At 28.2% G+C, this 22,316-nt stretch overlaps 2 protein-coding genes, 1 long non-coding RNA gene and 1 other non-coding gene across 9 annotated transcripts in view; 2 read left to right on the plus strand and 2 right to left on the minus strand.

Annotated features, from left to right (window-relative positions):
* Positions 1-900: 900 nt before the first annotated feature.
* Positions 901-7,264, minus strand: LOC118072554 (uncharacterized). 2 transcript variants are annotated; one of them, XM_035092522.1, is made up of 6 exons: positions 7,040-7,264; positions 5,213-5,298; positions 4,598-4,700; positions 4,351-4,482; positions 2,614-3,550; positions 901-1,944 (listed from the first exon to the last, which is right to left on the minus strand). In XM_035092522.1, the coding sequence occupies exons 2-6, from the start codon at positions 5,285-5,287 to the stop codon at positions 1,458-1,460; spliced, it is 1,734 nt and encodes a 577-aa protein (XP_034948413.1). In that variant the 5' UTR covers positions 5,288-5,298; positions 7,040-7,264; the 3' UTR covers positions 901-1,457. The 2 variants fall into 2 exon arrangements, with proteins under 2 accessions (XP_034948413.1, XP_034948412.1); XM_035092521.1 differs by having other exon boundaries at positions 5,213-5,304.
* On the plus strand, positions 3,637-3,709 carry TRNAT-UGU (transfer RNA threonine (anticodon UGU)). The gene has a single exon. It is a non-coding gene; the product is annotated as a tRNA-Thr (tRNA).
* Positions 7,265-10,019: 2,755 nt separating the features above from the next.
* LOC118072755 (dipeptidase 1-like) overlaps positions 10,020-22,316 on the minus strand; it is a 39,987-nt gene continuing 27,690 nt past the window's right edge. The window contains exons 7-13 of the mRNA XM_035092856.1: positions 21,367-21,517; positions 18,230-18,299; positions 16,702-16,878; positions 12,893-12,977; positions 12,715-12,790; positions 11,718-11,856; positions 10,020-11,634 (exon numbers count right to left, since the gene is read on the minus strand). Coding sequence (XP_034948747.1) covers positions 11,545-11,634; positions 11,718-11,856; positions 12,715-12,790; positions 12,893-12,977; positions 16,702-16,878; positions 18,230-18,299; positions 21,367-21,517 — 788 coding nt within the window. The 3' untranslated portion in view covers positions 10,020-11,544. The remainder of the gene's footprint in view (positions 11,635-11,717; positions 11,857-12,714; positions 12,791-12,892; positions 12,978-16,701; positions 16,879-18,229; positions 18,300-21,366; positions 21,518-22,316) is intronic.
* Positions 14,499-22,316, plus strand: part of LOC118072756 (uncharacterized) — a 53,543-nt gene continuing 45,725 nt past the window's right edge. For all 5 annotated transcript variants that reach the window (XR_004691033.1, XR_004691030.1, XR_004691034.1 and 2 more), the window contains exon 1: positions 14,499-15,096. This is a non-coding gene — a long non-coding RNA (uncharacterized lncRNA). The remainder of the gene's footprint in view (positions 15,097-22,316) is intronic.

Consider the following 22,316-nt stretch of genomic DNA (forward strand, 5'->3'; position numbering starts at 1 on the left):
GCCGTGAGCACACATTTTTTCACAATTTTAATTATGTATGTGGATTTTTTTTTGTTGACGAATGTATTTAAAACATTGAGTGAAAATTTGATAAATAATACAAGTATTTCGATATTGTTTCTAAATTAATAACTTTTTACTTATTGTTTTAATACTGTCAACGGTTTATCCATTTACATTACAGGGTACAAAAATATATTTACAGATAGATTAAGTAACTGTGCGTTTTGCTTTTTCATTCATTTTAATGATTGTACTTTATTATATTATTTATTTTCAGCTTTGACAAGTATCTGAGTAGGGTAACTGCATTAATAATTTATAGAATTAAAGCTTTTATTTAGTTTGTTGTTCATAGTTAATTATTCATAAAGATGAGTGATGGTAAGATTGAATTGATTAAAATTCAACAGACACATTTTGTTTTAGTAAAAATAATTTTATCAATCAGAATTGATTTAAATAATTGATATGCACGGTAGATATAAATTTAAATTATCCTAGTGTCAGTTGTCGAAACAATTACCCTACACAGAGTGAATAAAAAAATTCTTTAAAAAAAGTATCCCTCTCGAAAAGAATTATCAACAATTCTCAAATAGACATGAGACATATGTTCATGTCATTTAGTAGTGATATTAGCAGTATTTTGCTTTTTTAGCAACAATTTCTATTGACAAAACAATCTTTTGTTAAGCTTCATTTGAATTTTTGACATTAAAAGTCAAATTTCAAAAATTTTTTTAATATTTAGTTGAAAATGTTCAATAATATCAGTGCTTGTAGCTCAAAATCTCATTTAATATTAATATATTTAGATATATTACGTATACTTACAATAAGAAAAATTGATATCTCAAGTTTTCACTAAACATAAAAAAAATTATCATCACCCTGAATATCCGTTAGACAATAATATACTAATAAAAAAATAACAATATCCTAAAAATGTTAAATCATAAAAATTTTACATCATTGAATGATGATTTAATGTATAAAAATATAAATAAAAAAAATTTATTCAATGTACCAAATGTTTTTTTGTCTTTTTTGCTTATATAAAGGCCTTTTGCATAGCAATAAATTTTGCTTTAAATTGATAGGCCGTACAACAATGTGTTTAATTTTAATAATTATTATTCTTAGTAATAGGAACGAGTACATTGTTAAAACTTGATAATTATCTACTTATTAGTAAATGTCATTAATTGGATGATTTATGAATTATGAACTGGAGAGACTGATGTATTGTCCACAGAAGTTTCGCGGTAGTTGAGCAGTGCGCATCTACTAATTAAAGTAAATAAACAGTAAATATATCAAATGAAATAAATGTAATCCGCGCAAATTGATTGTCTAGTATTGATATCGTTTTGTTCATTGATGATTATTGTAATTATTTACATTAATTTAATTAAATCTCGATGTTAGCTTTTTCCTTTCTACCAGTCAACCATTTAGTTTTCAACATCTAGCACTGTTTCCTTTGATTCTTTTTCATTCTCCTCAGACTCTTTAATGACAGTCTCTGTTTCTCCAGTTTCATTATTATTCTGACACGTTTCTACATCATTTAAATTTTCTAATTCAGGCTCTTCTAACAATGCATTATCTACATGCTCATCAACTGTAATAGTCGTCATACTGACTCGAGTCTCCTTTATTTCTGCTACATGGCTGTCGTCTGAGACAATCGATCGAATCTCATCCTTATCCGTTGATGTGCTTGTAAAATATTTAAGCTCATACTCTGGCCCATAACTTTCAATAACGACTGGTGCATTTAATGAAAATCTACTAGCTTGCTGAGAGTCTCTACGATGTTTATCAAATGATCGGCGTCTATTATCATCAGAACGTGAATGGTGAAGTTTTTGTCGTTGTTTTCGTCCATTTTCAAATGTATTGGCTCGTAATCTTGGATCCATTTCATCCATTAGATATCTGAAATAATCATTTTCTAATATATAATCTCGTAAATTGATATTTCTTATATGGAGAAAAAATGTTTTGCTTTATCAATTTTTCTTGTCATGTTACTGTGATGAAGATGGAATAATATTTTATTAATATTTACAAGAAATTCCTTTCCGGTACAATCAAAAAAACTTGACATTTTATATTTTAATGCTAATTCAAAATCAATATTGAGCTTTTTATACCATTTTAAAATATCCAAGAGATAGTATTTTATTTAAAATGAAAAAATCAATCGATATTCACGAATTATTTTTAGATCAAAAAGTAGTCTCAGCTGAATCCATGAATACTGTTATTCTTTTAAAAATTTCCTACCTCTCTTCCGATTGAGTTAACAGTTTATAAGAGAAATCAATTTCGTTCCTTTTTTCATTTTTCTACAATTATTATTTCATTGTTGATTGAATATTATACATAATAATAAATTGAAACTTACTCTGATGAATTATCGTTTTATAAATAACTTTTAATCATTTCTGTTTTGTTTAATTTTTCTTTTAAATTGAAATTTCTATTCGAGAAAAATTAGTTCTTAACTTTTTCTGAGGCGTAATTAAAAAGAAAAAAATCCATCAACTTTTTCCAATTGATTTTTTTCATTAACTTTCTTTCAAATAAAAAAAAAAAACATACCTGTAATCTGCTCTACGAAAATCAGGACTTCTTCTAATCTCCAAACTTGCTTTTCTGCCGGCAGTTGGATCCAACCTACGATCATCTCCAATTCTATCAAAAGACATATGGCGAAAATTAGGTGAGGATGATTTTCTAAAGTCTCTTGGAGAAGTACTGGTGCTGAGCAATCCTGTTATTCCATATTCATCAGTCAATCTCACATCAATAGATGTTCTTTTTCGTGTTGAATAATCAATTGATAATCTACTAGATAATGTTCCAGAAGGATATGCTATTGAATCTGAATTCTGTTTCCTGGCAAGCATCTTTTTCGCTTCTCCATCATCAACATCTTCTATTTTCGTTTGTCTAAGCAACTGGTGACGTCTGGCAGTATCTGATCTGTCCTTGACTCGAAGTGTAACGGGACCCTTGTTAGGAATGTAGAGATCCATCGCCATAGAAACTTGACTACCATTCATCTTGTTATGTTCAAGACTTTCGCTACTAACTTTAGGTGGACTGTAACGTGGATTGTCTACTGATAATGCATGTCTTTGCAAAAGTTCCGGATTCAAGAGAGCACAAGAAGTCAACTTGGATTTCCTTCTACTTGGTGATTTTTTTATCGCCAGTGATGGAGCACTAGGACTCTTTTTTATTGGATGAGTTGGTACACCTTTTTCATGAAGGTTTCGAGAGAATCTCAAAAATTCAGCAGTCAATTGTTTCCTGGATATTTCATGAGTTCCTGGACTGGGCGTTCGATTGACACGGAATAAACCCAATTGGTGATCCCATTTGCTAGTTTGACTGGACGTAGATCGTCGCGGCCTTTGCGAACGAGTATGTTTCAACGTTGAGTTTTGATTAAACCGAAAACGCGCTGGAACGACCTTGGCTGCGCTGTCTCGAGCCTCAAAAGTCATTACACACGCAGCAACCACAATGAAACCTGTTGGGTAAGTACATTTTTCATGTAATTACTCTTTTTGCACAGTTACAAGATTTAAATAGAAAATTTTTCCGTAGTATCTACAAGCCTCCATAGCTCAGGGGTTAGAGCACTGGTCTTGTAAACCAGGGGTCGAGAGTTCAAATCTCTCTGGGGGCAAACTTTTTTTAGTTATTTTTTTCATTTTTTTGATGAAATTCTTTCACTCTTTGGTATATAAATAATTCAAAATGTAATTTAAATAAATATCTAAGAGTATTTGAATTTTTAACGATAAAATATGAATAAAGTTTTATCTCAGATTTTTTACACTTAAATAGATGATTCAGCTATCAAACGATTAATATTATTTATAAAATACATTTGCAGTTAAACATCAAAACAACAAAGACAGATGACGTGAATCGATTATTCACAGTGTTCCACTTTCGGTCCAACAATTTATTGTTACTATTCGTCGTCGTTTTTGTGAGCTGCTGTTGTCGATCTATTTCATGCTACTCTATACCACGTGCAACAACAGCAGTCTACATTATTGTAATACTTTAACGACGTATGTTTAATTAACGTGACAATTCAACAATTACGTAAGTACTGAGAGTTTTACAATACGAATATACTCTAGATGTATAAAACTGTATATCATAAATCTCTTTGTATTGTACATCTATAAATATGAATGAATATACTTGTATTCTTTTTTTTTCAGTTTCTAGACAACGTAGCAATCAACTTAATTAAATTCTTGACATTTCATTTTCTTTCAAGACGAAAAATACAGTTAAAAAATAATGGATTACCTCCAACGCCCATCACAATGGGTCCAGCATAACTGAGATTATTCAGATGAAATCCTCTCGACTCATTCTTCACTTTGACTGTCATATTACCTCTAATCTCTTGTGCCACAGACAACTGATCAGCGTAGTATCCTGGAATGAACGTGTTATGAACATGATAACATACCATAAGTCAATGAGCTGTGCTATGATTAGCATAGAGTTGGATTAATACTGTCTATCATTGACTTTATATTATCATGCTCACCAATTGTAGCCATGCATGCTCCTAAAAGCATCAGCAAAATTCCAATTCCAAGTGCCTTACAAGCATGCCAAAGACAACGGGTTGTTACTTTGCCTCGTACAACCTAGTCATTAATTATTATTATAAATTTATCAAATGTCTTTTCTCCTTTAAAAGTGACTCATCTGTGCAGACAAAGTCTAGTGTTTATTGAAGCGAATCCTTACTTTATATAATTATTGTGAAAGTTTATTTTTATATTATACGCTTCTTTGTTTATTTGATAACTTTGTAATTAGTATTGTTCAAATTTTATGCAAGAAATTTGTAAACTTAAGTTTCAAATAAGAAAAAAGTTTATCTGAACAAGAAAGAAAGTCAAAGCTATCGAAGAAACTTTTAAATTGACCTGTAAACATTGTAGAATTTCCAACTTTCTGACTAGACTTTTTCTCCTCATTTTTTGTAAGTGATATGTTTTTAGAAAACAGACAAACTATTATCAGTGTTATTGGAGATATTTATTATTATCATTTATCGAAAGTTATATAAATAATATCTGTAAAAAGCTTCCTTATAATTTTGTTGAGATTTATGATAATGAAAGCAACTACATGAAGGATGGATTTAATTTACCTGTACGTTCCAGTGTGCTCCAGGTCCACAAGCTCTCCGTTCCGTCCCTTGCCAATAAATGCTCCCTTGAGGCATCTTGTGTTATGCTGTAACTTGGTAAATAATTTTTCTAATTGATAAATTAATTAGTGAACTTCTTAATAATGCTAATCATATTGCAAATGAAAAAATTAATACTTTAGTTTAGTAGAATATTAAACAGAAAATTTCTTTGACAGCAAAATATAATTAAAAGTTGGTTTTGACTAATCGTCATGATGGATTAGATTACTTTTTTTTTATCAAAACTAAAAATAAAAAATATGGTATATCATTTAGGTAAAAGTCTTATCTCGTTATATTTTTAGAAGGTAAAAATTTTTTAGTGCTGCTGGTAATAAAGCTTAGGGTCACCCAATTATTTTGATGAGATTTAGTAGCTAATTTTTTTTCTCTTGTTTGTTATATTTCTTTTATGTAGTTATTTTTAAACGAAGTGGTAAATATAATATTCATTATATTTCTGAGAACTTTACCATATTTAGTAACTCTATTTTTTGCAGTAAATATTTTTTTATTTCTCTAAAATATTAAGAGTTCTTTTTTACTTAAAAAATTATAAAATCTAACAAAATTCTTTATTTATAAAACAAAAAAAAAGTATGAAAAATTAAAATAAACCGAAACATATTTAAAATGAGAAGAAAAATTTATAAATGTGTTCATTTTGATGACTTATAGATTAAAATCACGAAGCATATTTACTGCAATTATGACAAAGAATCACTTGACAAAAATTCATTCACCATTAATAAACGATTTATTCGCGAGAGAATTAAATCAACTAAATTCACCGTTGACATTCAGTGAATAAAAAATGAAATAAATTATTTTTTCTCGCCTCTAGCGGTTTCAATAGAATCTCAAATGAAACTAAAAATCATTATCCTGACTTGAATCATTATCTGTACGAATAATAATAAATATCGATTAAAAATGGAATCAGAAAAGCTTTTAAAGTTGTCTTGTGGAGAGTTCATTTAGTTTCTTCTCTTATTCCATTCATTTTTCATCTTTTATTTTGTCTTTAATCACATTCTTCTTTTGCTCAAACTCTCTGCTGTTCTAGATTCTTGTAAGAGTGTCATTCTCACAGAACATTTCAACACAATACGCCTTGTGATCTGCTTCTTTATTATGCATTTATCGATATGTGAATTTGAATTTCTGTTATATATAATGCAGCACATTGGCGATCATATGAGTATATTAAACATGTATATCTAGTGTTCAAGAGAAGATTGTATTCAAGTACATGAACGTTTACACAGTGAAATCAAAGGATATCAGATTGCTATATAGACACGCGCTCAAAAAGCTGATTCATTGTCTTGCCAGACTATATAACGTATCATTGAAGCTAAAGAGTGCAATATTAGAAAACTACAAAATGAAATTTTTCCCAGTGCTATCGATCGTAATTAACATTCACTTATAAAAAATGAAGCTTAAACAAATATTACTCTAAAGGTATAAAAAGTTAAAAGGGCCTGCTATTCATCATCTGTTACTTTTTCATGTAAAAAAACTCTTAGTATCTCTATTAAATATATGGAGCTAATCTATATAACATTGTTAACGGGGTCAACAGATAAAACCCTCAAGGCTTACATAACGATTTTAAATGTACATTGGAATGTAATATCGTCTAACAATTGATTAAGATTACAAAGGATTTTAAAAGAGTTATTGTTGAGTTGATAAGTTAAAGAAAGAGTTTTTTAATGATAAAAATGTTATTTATTTTATATATAAAAAAAAAGAAATTATTTCCAAAGTAATACTCACTTCTTCCCGCCACAATAGTGTTTACAAAAATAAACACAAGTATTCTTGAAAAAATTCCGGTTCCTCTGTCATCTTCATCACGTTTGGTGCTGGAAGCGTTGCTTTGTTGAAGAAAAATTTTTTTTCATAACAACGCTTCACTTTTAAGCGTTATATTGGCCAAAAAAATTTTCAATGTAGTCTTTCAGCACAAGCATAATAATGAAAATTGCAACAAAGGGTTTAAAAGAGCTTGATAAGTCAAACGACTAACGAGGATCTAATCCCACGTGGGTGTCCACTGTCGCGACCTATTGTCAAGTTAATCTTCAGGTGTCAACTATAAACATTAATGTCAAGATTATTGCGCATAAATTCTGAGCAAATTATACATCACAGAGCACGCACGAATTTAGTATGGTAGGAGAGAGATGAATACTTTACATGAGCTTATTACACTGAGTGCATTTCCGCTAAATTTTCACGTCAAAAGTAAACTTTTGTTAAATAAAATTTATTTGTGAGCTAACAAGTAGCTACGAATGAAATGCGAACAGACGATGATCTTGATACGCGTGATACTAACGCCAAGCATCAAAAAAGCTACAGCTCCAAGGGAGTGTCTTCAACATCACCTGTTGGTTCGTATCCCGGTCGCGACGACGCTAACCCATGCTCTTTTTCTCTTTCTCTCCCGATTCTCTCTGTCAAATGGAAGCTGGAGAGATGAGAATATTGCGCATGCTTGGGTCCAGATCAATGTGTTATATTGTAATTATTTTCATTAAAAACAACCTGGAATTTTTTACACATTTAACATTTGTGTTATTTTTATTTTCGTGTATTGTCTAGTATATTCTACCTGCTACCAAGCATTTATTTGGCTAGAGAAAAACGAAAATAACTAAGGGAGTATTATATATCAATGAAGGAAACAATAAACCAATTGTTTATTGTGATTAATAGCCTCAAGCTGTAATATATATATGTATATATAAATATATTTAGTTATTGTTTATTTTAACGAAATTGGAGTAAATGGATAAAAGACAAAGGATTGAAAATAATGACTGGAGATTTAATCAAATTTTTTGTAAATAATATTTATTAGATAAGTGCTTATGTATTATTAAGTAACATAATGAACTCTAGGGTCCTTCATAGAAGGAGTATAAATCATTGTTCCAGCAATGTCGTTACTAGGTAATACAGATTAAATCCTCGTTTATTATGGTTTTCCTTTTTTTATCAGATGTTCATTATTATTTTTTTTTATTTATTAGAAAAAAAAAGATTGTATCAATTGGGTAGACTTTATTGTCTTTTAAATTAATTGAGGATCTAATACTCTGCATTACCTGGTCATTACGATAATCAATTATCTCCAGCGTCCATAAAAAAAATTTAATGAAAATGCAATCTCTTTTTAACAGATTTATTTGTCCTTCCCAGATTTTAATTTTTTGTAATTGAGAGAATTATTTTATTCATTAACTTTTTTTTTGTTGCTAAGTAATGAAATGATTTTATTCTAAATAATACTTTTGTACTCATTTCTATTTTTTATTAACGATTATAATTACTGGAGTAAATGAATATTTGTTTCTAATAATGAAAATCATCATTGAGATACATTTTTTCAATAAAATCGATTTTAATTTTTGTTCCTATTATAAACGCCTAACATTACATTAACTGAAATATTTCTATGTATGTATTTAACAATCTTTTTTCATCATATAATTTTTTTTTTTTCAAATTTTCTATTGTTGACTAATTTATTTAATATGTTAATTAAAATTCTTGCTTTCCACTGGTAATGTTTCCAATGATACTGATAGTTTAAGTGGTTATTATTGATAATTGATTTTTGCTTAAGACTTGATCGTGGCCAGTAACTAGTGGAAAGTATGATGATCATGTCAGGCGTTTATTAAAGTTGATGATAAATTTTTTTTCTTTGAGTAATATAAATTCTTACTTAGTTTTCATGATTGACTCAAAGTCAATTTTATGTAAGGAAAATTCATACATTACTTCATTTATTCACAAAAATGTATAAAAAAGTTTTTCTAGACCAGCTGATGATTCTTGATATTGCAAATCACTTGAGAAATTCTCATTCATATTTTCTTATATGAATCACATTTACGACAATAATTTTGTACACATGATATTACATGAGCTGTTATGACAATTTATTCTTCATCATGTGTTATTATAAATATACTGAAATATAACAATTATTAAAAATTGACCAAAATATTTATTCAAATGTAAGATTTTTTTTTGTGTTTATTTCTTGGACATTAAATACGAAAAATTTTTAGTCCTTTCTTATTAAAGATAAATTAAAATAATAAATATTAAACAGATTTAATACATCAAAAATTATTATAACAATAAATACTATTTTATTTTTATTATTAAAAACTGTAATAAATATTGTGTTTATGTTACCACAAAAATTCATTGACAATTCTGATGTGAACCGAATGAATGATAAAACAATAGTTTTATAATTTTGTTTTGTCAATTTGCATTCTCTGTGATGCATTAATAATACGTATTGTATATTGAAAATTTCGATAATACAGTATCTCATTTCTACGGCTCAGTAACTCCATTAAAACTTTGTCTAGAATTTTATAATAGTCTTCATACTATTTTCATAAACTCTCTCATTCTCACTTGAAAATGGTTTATTCGCTTATATTTATATTTATCTTCATAACGTATGAAACGTTCAGTTTTGCTATTAAAAATGCATTTATTTAATTTAATTTTCTTTATTCAAGTAAAACAATAATAATAATGTAATGAATATTATTATCCTCTTTTCACCCATTTTCGTCAAAAATTCTTCATAAAAGCAGTTGCAAATGTTTAATTCAATTTTTATATGTAACGATAATTAAAAACAAATATTATAATTCTATAGATAAATTCTAATTTATTTTTCTTTTATTAAAAGAACAAATATTTTACTACCTCAGTGACTCTTTTTTATTAATACTGATTAATTTATTATTTCTAATAAAATTAAAGATTATAGCCTGTGTGTTTTTTTTTTTTTGTTAAAATTCGCTACTAATAACTCGTCATCTTGATTGAATTTTATCAAATTTAATCAAGTCATATTATAATTCATTCAATACTCTAATTCAACATTTTTGGACGACCTAATTCGCAGAAAAATCGCACTTACGTACATTCTACTTTCATTCAGACATAATTATCTAGAAGTCTAATGAATATTTATTTATGTAAATCCTTTATCATTTTTTCCTAATAATAAGTCATATCACTTGGTAGAAAATCCAAGGATCAAACTTGTGTAAAGTGTCCTAAGAATTATCTTTTTATATTATCGACTCTCATACTTTTTTTTGTATTTTTCTTATTTACAATTAAGCATACAAGGGTGATATAAATATGAAAAATTCTGTGTAAATTAAAATCTAATTTACATATATGTATACTGGGATTTTATATGTATATCCACAGAGAAAAGAAATACGAATAATATTTTTCATATTCACATCATCAACATTATGTATATACGTCTCCAAACTTATCATTTGTGCGTTTGGACTTGTTATATAATTAATAATATAATAGTAGTTCTGAGATCTAGGCAGTTGTATGTTGTTGTATCTCATATTTATGATCGTCTTTATTGTTTAATTACAGAAATATTCAGTTAATTATTGTATTATTTTATTATTAAGATTTCAATTGCATTTTATATATCAAAAAGTAAATGCATTAACAATGAAACTGATGGTCAATTTGTTTATCTGATTACTTTTAGATGTTTTTTTAATTTTACAAGTAAATAAATATAATATAGTTAGTAAAAGAATACATTCATCAGCAACTTAATTACATTTCAATTGTATCTCTAACTGATTCAGTTGGTTATTTAATTGAGTTTTACATACAGTGTTTTATTATTTGTTAGATTCTGAATTGAATTAAAATCGAATTTTCGGGCAGTTTTATTTTCTCATTAATTGCATATCATGAGAAATATTTTGAACGTTTTTTTATTAAATTATTAATCACTGAATAGATTTCCGTTTTTTTTTATTACTTCCGTTTTAAATGAATCTACTTATTTCCAATGCTTTTTGCTTTATGTTATGTTTTTTTTTTTTAAATTTATGAAATTTAATTTAATCGTTAAACATACTTTCAGTTCTGCCTCTACCTTATTTCGTATTTATTTTTGGTGGTAGCTATTTAACACAAATGATCTAAGCACACCTGAGAAATTGATGTAAAGCAGATATATCTAAAAGTGATTACGTCTTCAATTTTTTTTTTACATTAATTAAAAAGTTGCCTCTAGAAAGAATGAGCTGATTTTTTTTTGTAAGGAAGTGAATTTATTGAATTTCGGGTTATAAATGCCTCGTTGCCTTTTCCACTTCGATTTTCATATTAGGATTTGGTGGACCATAGTGAATTTTAGGAACATGTCCGAAATCGAGAAATCCTGGTACTAGAGTTCTTAAAGCGGATCAGGAAGCACCGTATGCACAAGCTGAATTATCAGGAGGGCTAATTTTTTCTACTGGTAATACAGCTGCTCTCTGCCATTCATCACGTACCTACAAATAAATATATATTTTGAAATTAATACTTATCAAATAGAGTCGGGTATAGCGAAGTTCAAGAGATATAAAAATAGTACCTGTTCGACTTTTGTAAACACTCTAAGTAAATTAAGGCCGGCAAGCTTCTTTATGTCTTCTTCAGTCCATGTTGGGTCTTCGAGCAGAGTTGCTAACAGTTGTGGATATCTTGAAACATCTTCTAATCCAGTCGGAGTGCTATAGAAACCAGAAATGTAAGTGAGACAAATTAAAAAGTCTTGAAATATTTTTAATAAAATTTATTTTTATGAAAGCAAAAGTTATATAAATTGTTTTGTTTCCTCTAAAACATAAAAAAAATACTTTCAACAATTTAAAAATGCTACCTTCATCTATTCAACCAATTGCTATTCTACACCATTCTTTATATTATCATTTATTTTCCTTATTATCTGCTTTCAATAGAAATAAATATTTTATAGAAAATTTAATCCTTTGAAAATCCCGGAATATGTTTTCAGTCGAAAGATTAAATTCACGAATAATTTTTAAAACGATTTCGTTTTGCTGACACAAAAATATGTAGTTAAATAAAAAAAATTGTTTTTAATTCATGAAAAATTTCTAAAAGATACAAACCAAAAAGATTTTTCAATTTCAGATCACGTAAGTTGGTAAATTTTAGGAAATGTAAAATATCAATTTCCTAATCTAAAAATTTATGTTGGTATTTCGTGGATTTCTAGTTTTCTACAATAGACATTCATTTCTTCTAAATCTCAGGATGTTTAACTTGTGGTAGAACTAGTTCTATTTATTGAAGGTTTCAGATACGATAGAAAACTCCATTGGCGGAAAAAAAGTATTAGAACGTGAAACGTTGCAGACTCTAGTATACTTTAATAGACATACATACATCTGTATATACATACATACAATAATCCATACAAAGTCCATATACACAATGCATACTGAACGAAATCTGTGTATGCATCAGCATACATACTCCATATAAAATCCATATAAAAATTTTTCACGTGGGTAATACTAAGATCACACTAAAAGACACATTCAATAATTTAGGAATCAACTTACAAATTTATTCCATCAAAACCAGCTCCAATACCCACGTGATCGATCCCAGCTACCTTTCGTATGTGATTGATGTGTGCTAAAAAAATGATTGTATTATTTTCGAAGAAAATACATTGTCAGCATATTACTGTCGTACAAATATCAACAATGATACAAAAGAAGATAAAAGTTCATTTACCGATTACATCTTTTATCGTTGCGGTGCTGTTACATGTTATGAAGTATGTATAAAACGGTATCATCGCAATACCACCATTTTTAGCCTGAAAAAAAAATTTTTTCTCATTATTTTTATTTTTTTCTGGGCTGTATCTTATTGAATCTATTGATTTTTAAAATAAAAGCTGATATTTTATCTCGATTTCAACTGCTACATTTGTCATCCAAACATCATCTCAAAAGTAGGCTAATAAAACACAACAATTTAACTCATAATACTTTAGATACACTAAGATTTCATATAATAGATTGTACAACTTAGTTTTACATAAAAAATAAATGAATTATAAAAACTTTGTTAATCCAACAGGAATGTAATCATAAGAAATAACTATTGACCCTGACCTACTCCATTTTTATTTCGATCAGATATTCGATATTATCACCAACAATCAATTCCTATTACCAACAGTCAAATATTGTCAATAAAAAATTTAAACTGCGAGGAAATTGATAGTGTGACCCTCTAGGGACGTATCAATACTAGAGTTTGTCAAATTAATTACTTGCAAAATGTTAGTGTAAAATTTCCTGCACAATCCTGAGCTCATAGAGTATAATAGGAAGAAAAGTCCATGTTTGATGTATGTATAAGTATTCAGTCTTTAGTGTTATACTAAAGCTTGTGGCTTGAAATCAAATAATTTCCAGACAAGCCGGAAGTCCGACGAAAACTTTCAACGAACCTTCCTCTGGGGGCTTTCAGTCCGTATTTGCATTCGACGATCCGTTCAGATACTGAGTATGTGAAACTACAGTACTGAAACAGACTTAGTTAAGTCAGGAAACTAACAGTAGTAGTAGTGGTGCTAGAGAAGGAAAGATATAGAGTAATAGGAAGTATTGGAATCCGCATATAGGATTGTAAGTATAGTATCCTATAACAAATCTAAACTTTGAACAATACCGGTTATTGATCCTCCGATATGGTAGAATTTTTAACTCTATCGAACTTGTCAACACTTAAGCTGACTATGCTACCACACGTACAGCAAAGTTTGATTAAGGTTAACGAGAACGTGCCATACTGACCACAACCGCAATTTACTAATTATTTATGATCGTGATGATGGCATATGAGAGGTTTCTGTCATTAGAATACAGCATTTTGCTTTCGTTGAATTTATTAACTATTCGAGATTGAATTAAATGGTTTATTCATGATTTACATTATTTTTATTGTCTCTCAATGTGTATTTATACACTTTGCAATAAATTTGCATTCATTGGGAATAATTCTTGATATAAATAATTTTAAACACTTCAATATTTATCAAGCAAATAAACTTATTGATCAACAAAATTATCTGTTTAATTTATATAATTTAATTTCGTTGATGTTTCATGGTATTGGCAGAATTTAAATTTGAATTTTTTCCCGCTGTATCGAAGTTGATTCAAAAAGAACTTTTTTCTCAACTGAAACTTTTATTTCTCATAAAATAGTTGTTTTATAAATCATAAAAATTAAAAATAAAATTTTTCTTGATCTTTGATTTTATTTTTGATGATATTTTATTTCAATTAAAAACTTAAATTAGATCCAGTAGTATCAAATTTCAAGATGGCCGACATTATGACAATTGTGCGCGCGAGTGACGCTTTGTTATTTTTTCAAGTTGTTTCGATTAAAGTAAAATAAATAATAAAGTAAATACATTGAAAATATTTTCAGGAATGCCAAACACAATGTCAGTAATAAAGTAAAGTCACGGAAAATTTATTTCACAGCGAAAATCATTACTGACAGTCGTTGATGCAACAAGTGACTGAAAACACTGGTAAACAAATCGTCACGTTAAACATGCATATTTTTAGAGTAGACGTGTGTTTTCCACTGTTATTCCAAATATTAAAACGATGAAACCATACTCTTTCAAACAAACGTGTTAATATGTTATGAAAAAAAAAGAATTTAATTAACCAGTGCAAGTGACATTAATGAAAGTAAAGTTTTTCGATAAAAAAATTATTTCTCAATAATGAGTTAACTGCAATAGAGCAAATTTCGATAATCCATGATGTGATTTTCTTAAGAAAAGCGGATAAATTAGCGTGAATTTACCTACGTAATGAGATTGACGAGAAAGTAGGTTATAGATGCTGGTACAATACAAGCTGAGAGCAAGGAATCAGAGGCAACAAGGTCATCTAATTAATGTGGTAAGTACAAATAAATTAAATCCCAATTATAACTTTCAAGAGTTAGATATTATTCGAAGGGACTTCTACTACCATTTTAAATCGAGATAAAAGTTATGCTTTAAACTTTAACAAAAATTTTTTCAACATTGATATTGAGGTATTATTCTCTTTGTATTCCAAACAATCACATTTTTATATAAGCTTCAACTTTTAAGTCTACTATATTTCACCTTTCAGATCATGATGTTTGGAAAAAAATTTTTTTTTCATTTCACCTTATCATTTGATGTTTTTCCATTGGTTCAACAGCAAGAAAGTAATATATTTGACCTTCTTAAAATGTCGATTAAGAAGTGAATGTGAATAATTACATTGATAATTAACTATGTTCGACTATTACGACAAACTGTGCTAATTAATCGAATTTGTTGATCGACGTTGGATAATTACTGGGCGCTGATCCAACTTTAGAATTTTTTTTCTTCAGTTGAATGATAATTTATTATTACTATCATATACATAATTTATAATATACCAGGAGATTATTTAAATTAAGAACAATAATTTATTAATATCTTTTTTATTGATTTTACAATGGTGAAGAATAAATTATTCAATGGAAAAACATCAAGAATAGTGAATGAAAAAAAATAAATGAAGTTTTGTATAAAATTTTGAAAAGTAATTGAGAATAAAAGTTATTTTCTCTTCGATAATTGTAAGTTTTTTATACGGGTATATATACTTTCGTCTTATTGACATTAAACCCTAAGTTTCACTGTACTAAAAGTTTCTAAAACCACTTCTACGGTTTCGTTCAAGAACTTAAAATGAACGTAGACAGAACGATAGAAGTAAAGGAAACGCAGTCAATTTAGTATTTACATTGTTGTCTTTCATAGTTCATTCAAGCGATTTTATACTTGTTGTGAAACGTCAGTGAAATTATCTTTACTTTGCACATACTACACTATTTACAAAAAGAAGAATTGCAAACGTAGTATTTAAAAACATTTTAATTAATTATATTACTCTAAAAGATTGAATAATTTATTTTCTTTTACTTTTTAAATAAAAAAATAATCTTCAGTTGATCATAATTTTCTTAAATATACTATATTAAAGCTTGAATCCTTCTCAAATAGACATTTTCTTTGACTGTTAACTAATTATGTTGCATTAAAATAAATTCCAATTATTTCAACATTCATTATAGCAAGAAGTTCTTCATAAAGACAATTTCAATTCATTTAACTTGTAGTTTCAAGTAACTTTCATTTACAGCTTTTTAAACTTTTAATTGATTAAAAAAATCATCAACCGTAATTCATTTTGATTTATTCCACAATTAAAAAAAAACATAAAAGTCTTTACTTCTGACTTTCATTAGTCTTAAATAGAAGATTGTAATAAAAATTTAATAGTCTTTAACTGCCTAAAATAAATATTAATTATTTAGTAAATAAATGAGTGGTAATAATATATTTCTAAATAATAGAGATTTATTTTTATAAAAATAAAATGTAACAGTTGAAATAATTATGATACAAAATGAGACAAAAAGCTAGAAGTACGTTTATTGTTAACGTGAAAACATTCTAGACATTGAAGGATTTAACTTACTAGACTTCTGAGCACGTCGTCAGGCACGTTCCTGCTGGAATTGCAGAGAGCTCGTGCTGCACTGTGAGAGAAAATGACCGGTGCTCTCGTGGTTTGAAGCGCAGCTCTCATAGTCCTGGTTGATACATGAGAGAGATCTACCAGCATCCCAAGTCTATTCAACTCTCTTACCACTGCCTATTTTTAAAATGAATGAGAAAAGCATCAAATAATTAAACTGTACTATTTTGAACATTTACTTTATCAAATATTAATTTTTTATATTCATGAACATTATCAGGATCACATATTATCAACTTACTCCATTAAATAGGTATTTAAAGTTTTAATGGTGAAAAACAAAAAAACTATAACAAATAAAAATAGAAATAAAGTTGGCAGTAAAAATTCAGATAAGTTAACGGTAACGGTTTTAGGATTCGTTCTATATTCGTCTAAAATTTTAGCTTGGTCTAAAGCGTTGAGTTTTTTTAATAGTTTTTTTTTTTTTTTTAGAGCTAAGGGATCACTAGCTGATAACTAATGATTTTTGGTTTTTTCATTATTTTAAACGATTATAACTTTACATACATTATTAAGTAAAATTTGTTGTGATCATGTAGAAGTAATAGTATAAGAGTAATATCGTTATTTATTATTTTATAATTTCTAAAAGCTTCAATTTTTATTTACAAATTATCAGAAAAGATAACGATGTTGCTCAAATGAGTAAAAATCGTTTCAATAATTTACTTATCACTTGAACGGTAGAGAATAATTGAACTAATAATTGTTTGTACACTATCAAAATATTAGTTTTAGAATAGTCAAACATTTTCAAGAGTATTTAATTTAATTATTGATTATTTTTTTTACTTCATTCTTTATTTTATTTGCAATTTATTAGTATTTTTGATAAAAATACGTAAATAGACAATTAAAAAAATTTATTATTTTATATTCAATGGTAAATTTGATATTTTCTATTAACTTTATTTGTTTTTATTCAATTTAATAATGATTGAGTTAATATTTATTGAAAATACATATAAAAAATCATTGAATTAACCAAGATAATTACATTTATTATTTTGTAAATTTTTAAAATGAAAAAAAAATTAACAAATTGATTTAATAATATTTGAAAGTATGTTTAATTAATAAAGCCAATGAGATTTTTTACATAATTTTTTTATGCTATTATATAATGACGTACATTTTAATTGATATATTGATGGTATTGACATGTGTCAAAGTTTAATGCTATGATTATCAACGTATTGAATGCTTTTATAGCAACGATATTCAATGCATTTTGCAGTAATATCAGTAAATCGTATTGATGATACGTTAAACGGACATTTTTATCGTTCTCTGATTTATTAGCAGTATATATTTGAAGCTTTTTTTTCGGAGTTATCATTGCAATATGAAATTCATGTAGTATTGAGATATTTTGAGCTTTCATGAATGACGTTCAATTTATTCAAAATATTGCGGTGATTTTTAATTAAAACATTGCTTGGTTTAAAATTAATTTCATGTTTACCTTGCCGAATTCACTGAGGCCAGGCGCATTATCTTGCGTACCATTGACCTCACCGACTGAACAGACTGCCCTGCCAAGAAAAAAGAAAAAAACATGTTTAGAATTATTTAATTCTTTCCTTTAAAATGAAATTTGTCTAATTTTATTGAAAAAGAAGAAAAAACAAAGTGAAAGAATAGAATAAGCAGCTTGTAGGTATATACACTTTCTATAAAACTAAAAAACTCATAAATGTCTAGAGGGGATGAGAGAAATGGAAATAGCAAGAGCAACCTTCTTTACTTCACTTAAAGCTTGAAGCAACTCGTCGTAGATAGAAATAAAAAGTGGTAAAGTAATAAAATAGTAAAGTCCAGCCGACAGTTCGACTACAGAATGAGGGTTGGGATTTACGTAGTACGTGAGCTGCTGCTTAGGCCCGCGTGATTTACTTTAGAAGAAAAAAAAATGTCAGTAAGTGAGTAAAAAAAAAAGAGATAGAGAGGGTGTGTGTATGTACCTTCTGTATATTATGTAGATGTAGGTGGCGAATATATGAAAAAATAAGAGAATAGAAAAGTGTAGGGCACGGAAAAGGAGAAAAAAAAATCCAACGTAAATGGTCTTGACACTTTATTTACGGAGCTGCAGCCCAACTGCACAATCGTCTAGGGATGTGTAAAGTTCAAAGGGGTCGACTTCAACCCACTGGACAAGTAATTGTTGTAGAACAAGTTAATACGTTAAAAGTATGGATATAGTAAAAGATAACAAAGTCCGTGGGTAATAAAAATGAAACGAACATTGGCAACAGAAAAAGGTCTTGATTAAATTAGGTTGGAAAAATAAAATTTCAGTATAAGAGAGTTAAGTTACTGCATCAACTCGTCTATGTTGTCATAGGGTAAACTCAATGATTATTAAGGTAAATGCCCCTACTGAAGGATAATTAAGTGACATGGAAGACTTTTCTAGTGGATATACTTTTACTAATTATTTGATGCTTTTTTTTTGCTATTTTTACAGTGAAATGAATTTCCAATGAATCGATCATGATCATATTGAAGTAGAAATAAAAAATTCATCATGATTAATATTGACTCAAATAATGGATGATAAGTTATTGTAATAAAATTTTTTATTACATTTATTGCATTCATTTAATTGACACGATTTTTATATTAAAGTTGATAGTCTAGTGTTTTTATCGAAAACTTATAAATTATCAGATATCAAATTTCCTGTTTTAATAAGGTTTTAAAAGAAAATATTATTAAAATTGTTTTAAATTAATTTTGATGACATTTTATGATACTTTTAGAATTTCACGAACCGATAATTGATATAGTTTTATCTATAGATAGAATTTTTCAAATTGGCACAATTTTGGTTAATACGCCAATTAGTGATTTTATTTCTTCAAGTGTTCATTAAAACTCTGAGCAGAAATATTCCTATTATTAGTAATTCTATTTTAATAATTGGTTATAAAAGTAAAGAGAAAAGGTCAACGAATAATTATTACATCATTTTTCTCGATAATACATTTTAATTTTTACATATTGAAAGAGAATGAATGTTTTTATAAAACAAAAAAAAAATTAATTAAAAATTCAAATTCAAATCTATTATTTTTTCCTCTTAATAGTTCAAATAATGTATAAAATGAATAAAAACTCCATTGAATTGCTAATTAACTCTTGATTCAGCGTCTAAACAAATAGAAATTATAGCTCACAAAATTCCGGAAATTTTGATTGAATACATTCTGAGATATTTATTAGCTCAACAATCAGTGACAGTTTATATTCATTCAGTTTACCTTATAAGTTATCAAGTGAATATTTGAGAGAATATGTCATCTTGAGCTGTCGATAAACAACATATATCATTTGAGGTATGTGGTATAGATGCAATGAACGATCGTGAAGCTCGTGAAATAGGAATTTACGGTTTAGGTAGAGTGGCTTGGTGATTTCACGTCAGCCATGTACGCCAAAAGCGTTCCCACTGTTTATTTACGGCCTCTGCAACGTCGAGGTCGTCGTGGGAGGCGTAAAAGTAAGGCTGAAGCAAGGATTGAAAACTTGTTTGAGAGGTGGTGGTGAAGGAGGAGGTGAAGGATGCAAGTATTGCTGCTGCTGCTGTTGCATTGGGGGTTTAAGGAAAAGGGTAATATGTTCCCTGGAGAAAAGAAGACATTGGAGGAATAAGCAAAAGTATAAAATGAGACAGAGAGCAAGAGTTTATCCTACTGGCGTCGGTCCTCTCTTTTATACTCGCCAGAAAGTCATTTTTCTAACCACGCACGAATCCTAGCCAACTTTTCACTCGTTTCACTTGGTTGGAGAAGAAATACCGTTGAGACTGAGGATATGTAATCACAAGAGTTTTTTCTTCCTACTTCTTCAAAGACTGTTTTTCATGTTTTACATGTGGGATGTATTTTTTAATGTTGCACTCAATTTGTCTTGACATTCATGGACATTAATAGATTAAAGGGTAGAGGAGAGTAGCCAATTTTTATCTCTTATTTTGAAAATACTTTGGATAGGATTATTAATAAAAATTAGCCATCAGTATTTATCTAATTAAACATCAACTAAAAAAATTATTAATGAATATGAAGTTCTTTTATTGAAAATTATTTTTAGAATAATCAGTCATTTAATTAAAAAACCAAATATCTAACAAGTAATTGAATTTCTTAACCCTAAAAGTTTTTTGATAAATGATGTGTTAGCATTTATCTTGCTTAACTATATAACCTAGGTTTCTCTTAATAATATAACCATTACAATGATCTCCTTTGTTATATTAATTGTAACAATTAGCTTTTCTTGATTCAAACAATTAAACGAAATAATTCATTTAAATTCACTGATGAAGCTGATAAGTGATACTAAATACCAGTCGTTTTGAAAAAAATAAAATCTAATTCCACAGGTAGAACTTTCATTAAAAAAAACGGTTTTTTCATTTTAAAAGGCTTCTTCTTTCGTGTAATAATATTCGAGAATAGAAATGAATGGACTTTTCGTGTATCAAGTGTTAATGGAAGGATTACGAATAATTGAGTTAAGATTAGAGGGTGCAGAATATACCTAACGTAATGCTGAAAGGACTAAAATGTTTCCCTTAGGATTTGGTCAACTTACCAAGACGTGTCACAAGCATGCGTCAATGTTAGATAACGTGCTCCAAGTCCATAAAATGTCCTAAGAACTCCCAAAGAGTTTCCAAGGGAGTGACCTCCTTCAACACCAATAAGACTAGCTATTTTACCTTCCCTGTGAGCTTCAATCAGTCCTTGAATGGCAATTATTAAAACAAAAAATAAATAATATTAGTAAATAAAATTTGACATTTCTCTAGGATGAATTAATTCCAATTGAACTCTGATAAAATATGATACTATGATGAGTCTTGAGTAGAATTTTCAAGTTGGTTAAAAGTAACATTAACTTGGTAAGGTTTGCAACAAGTTAATAGTTGGATTATTTAATTTAATTGGATATAATTAAATCATGTAATCTTATCTAATTGATATTATAGAAATGTTCAGATGTATTTAGATTAAAAGCTACTCGAAAACTCTTTATTAGGATTTAATACCCGCATTGCGGATGTATATTCTCTCAGCTATGAAACATTACCATCAGGTATGAATCCTATGCACATCATCCTAGTGCACACCACTTAATAATCTCACTCATTTATCACGATTATTTGCATTATGTATTAACTAAGTGTATAAACCTCGAAATAAATTATTTATCTCTCTTCATGTGTGTGCATACAAACAAATATATTGATATGTTTGTATCAGAGTGTGTGTATGTGTATGTGTTTCTTTAAAAAGTCAAAATAATGTTAATAAATATAGTAAGAAGCTTTCGAAAGATTCTATATACTTTTCTGCTGACTTAATATATAAGAAAACGACGTTGAGGAGTAGGCAGGGAGGGAAAAATCGGCGAAGGAGTAAAAAGTATGCTGGGTGAGAAAGGAAGCAAATTCAAAAGTTGGTGCACTATTAAGAGGCAAGTTCTTTGTAGCATATTCTTCAGCTCTTATAGATTGTTACAAGTCGAAAAGTTTTTCTCAC

This window comes from Chelonus insularis, unplaced genomic scaffold (genome assembly GCF_013357705.1).
Source record: "Chelonus insularis isolate UGA/USDA-ARS -01 unplaced genomic scaffold, ASM1335770v1 contig_94_pilon, whole genome shotgun sequence".
NCBI lineage: Eukaryota > Metazoa > Arthropoda > Insecta > Hymenoptera > Braconidae > Chelonus > Chelonus insularis.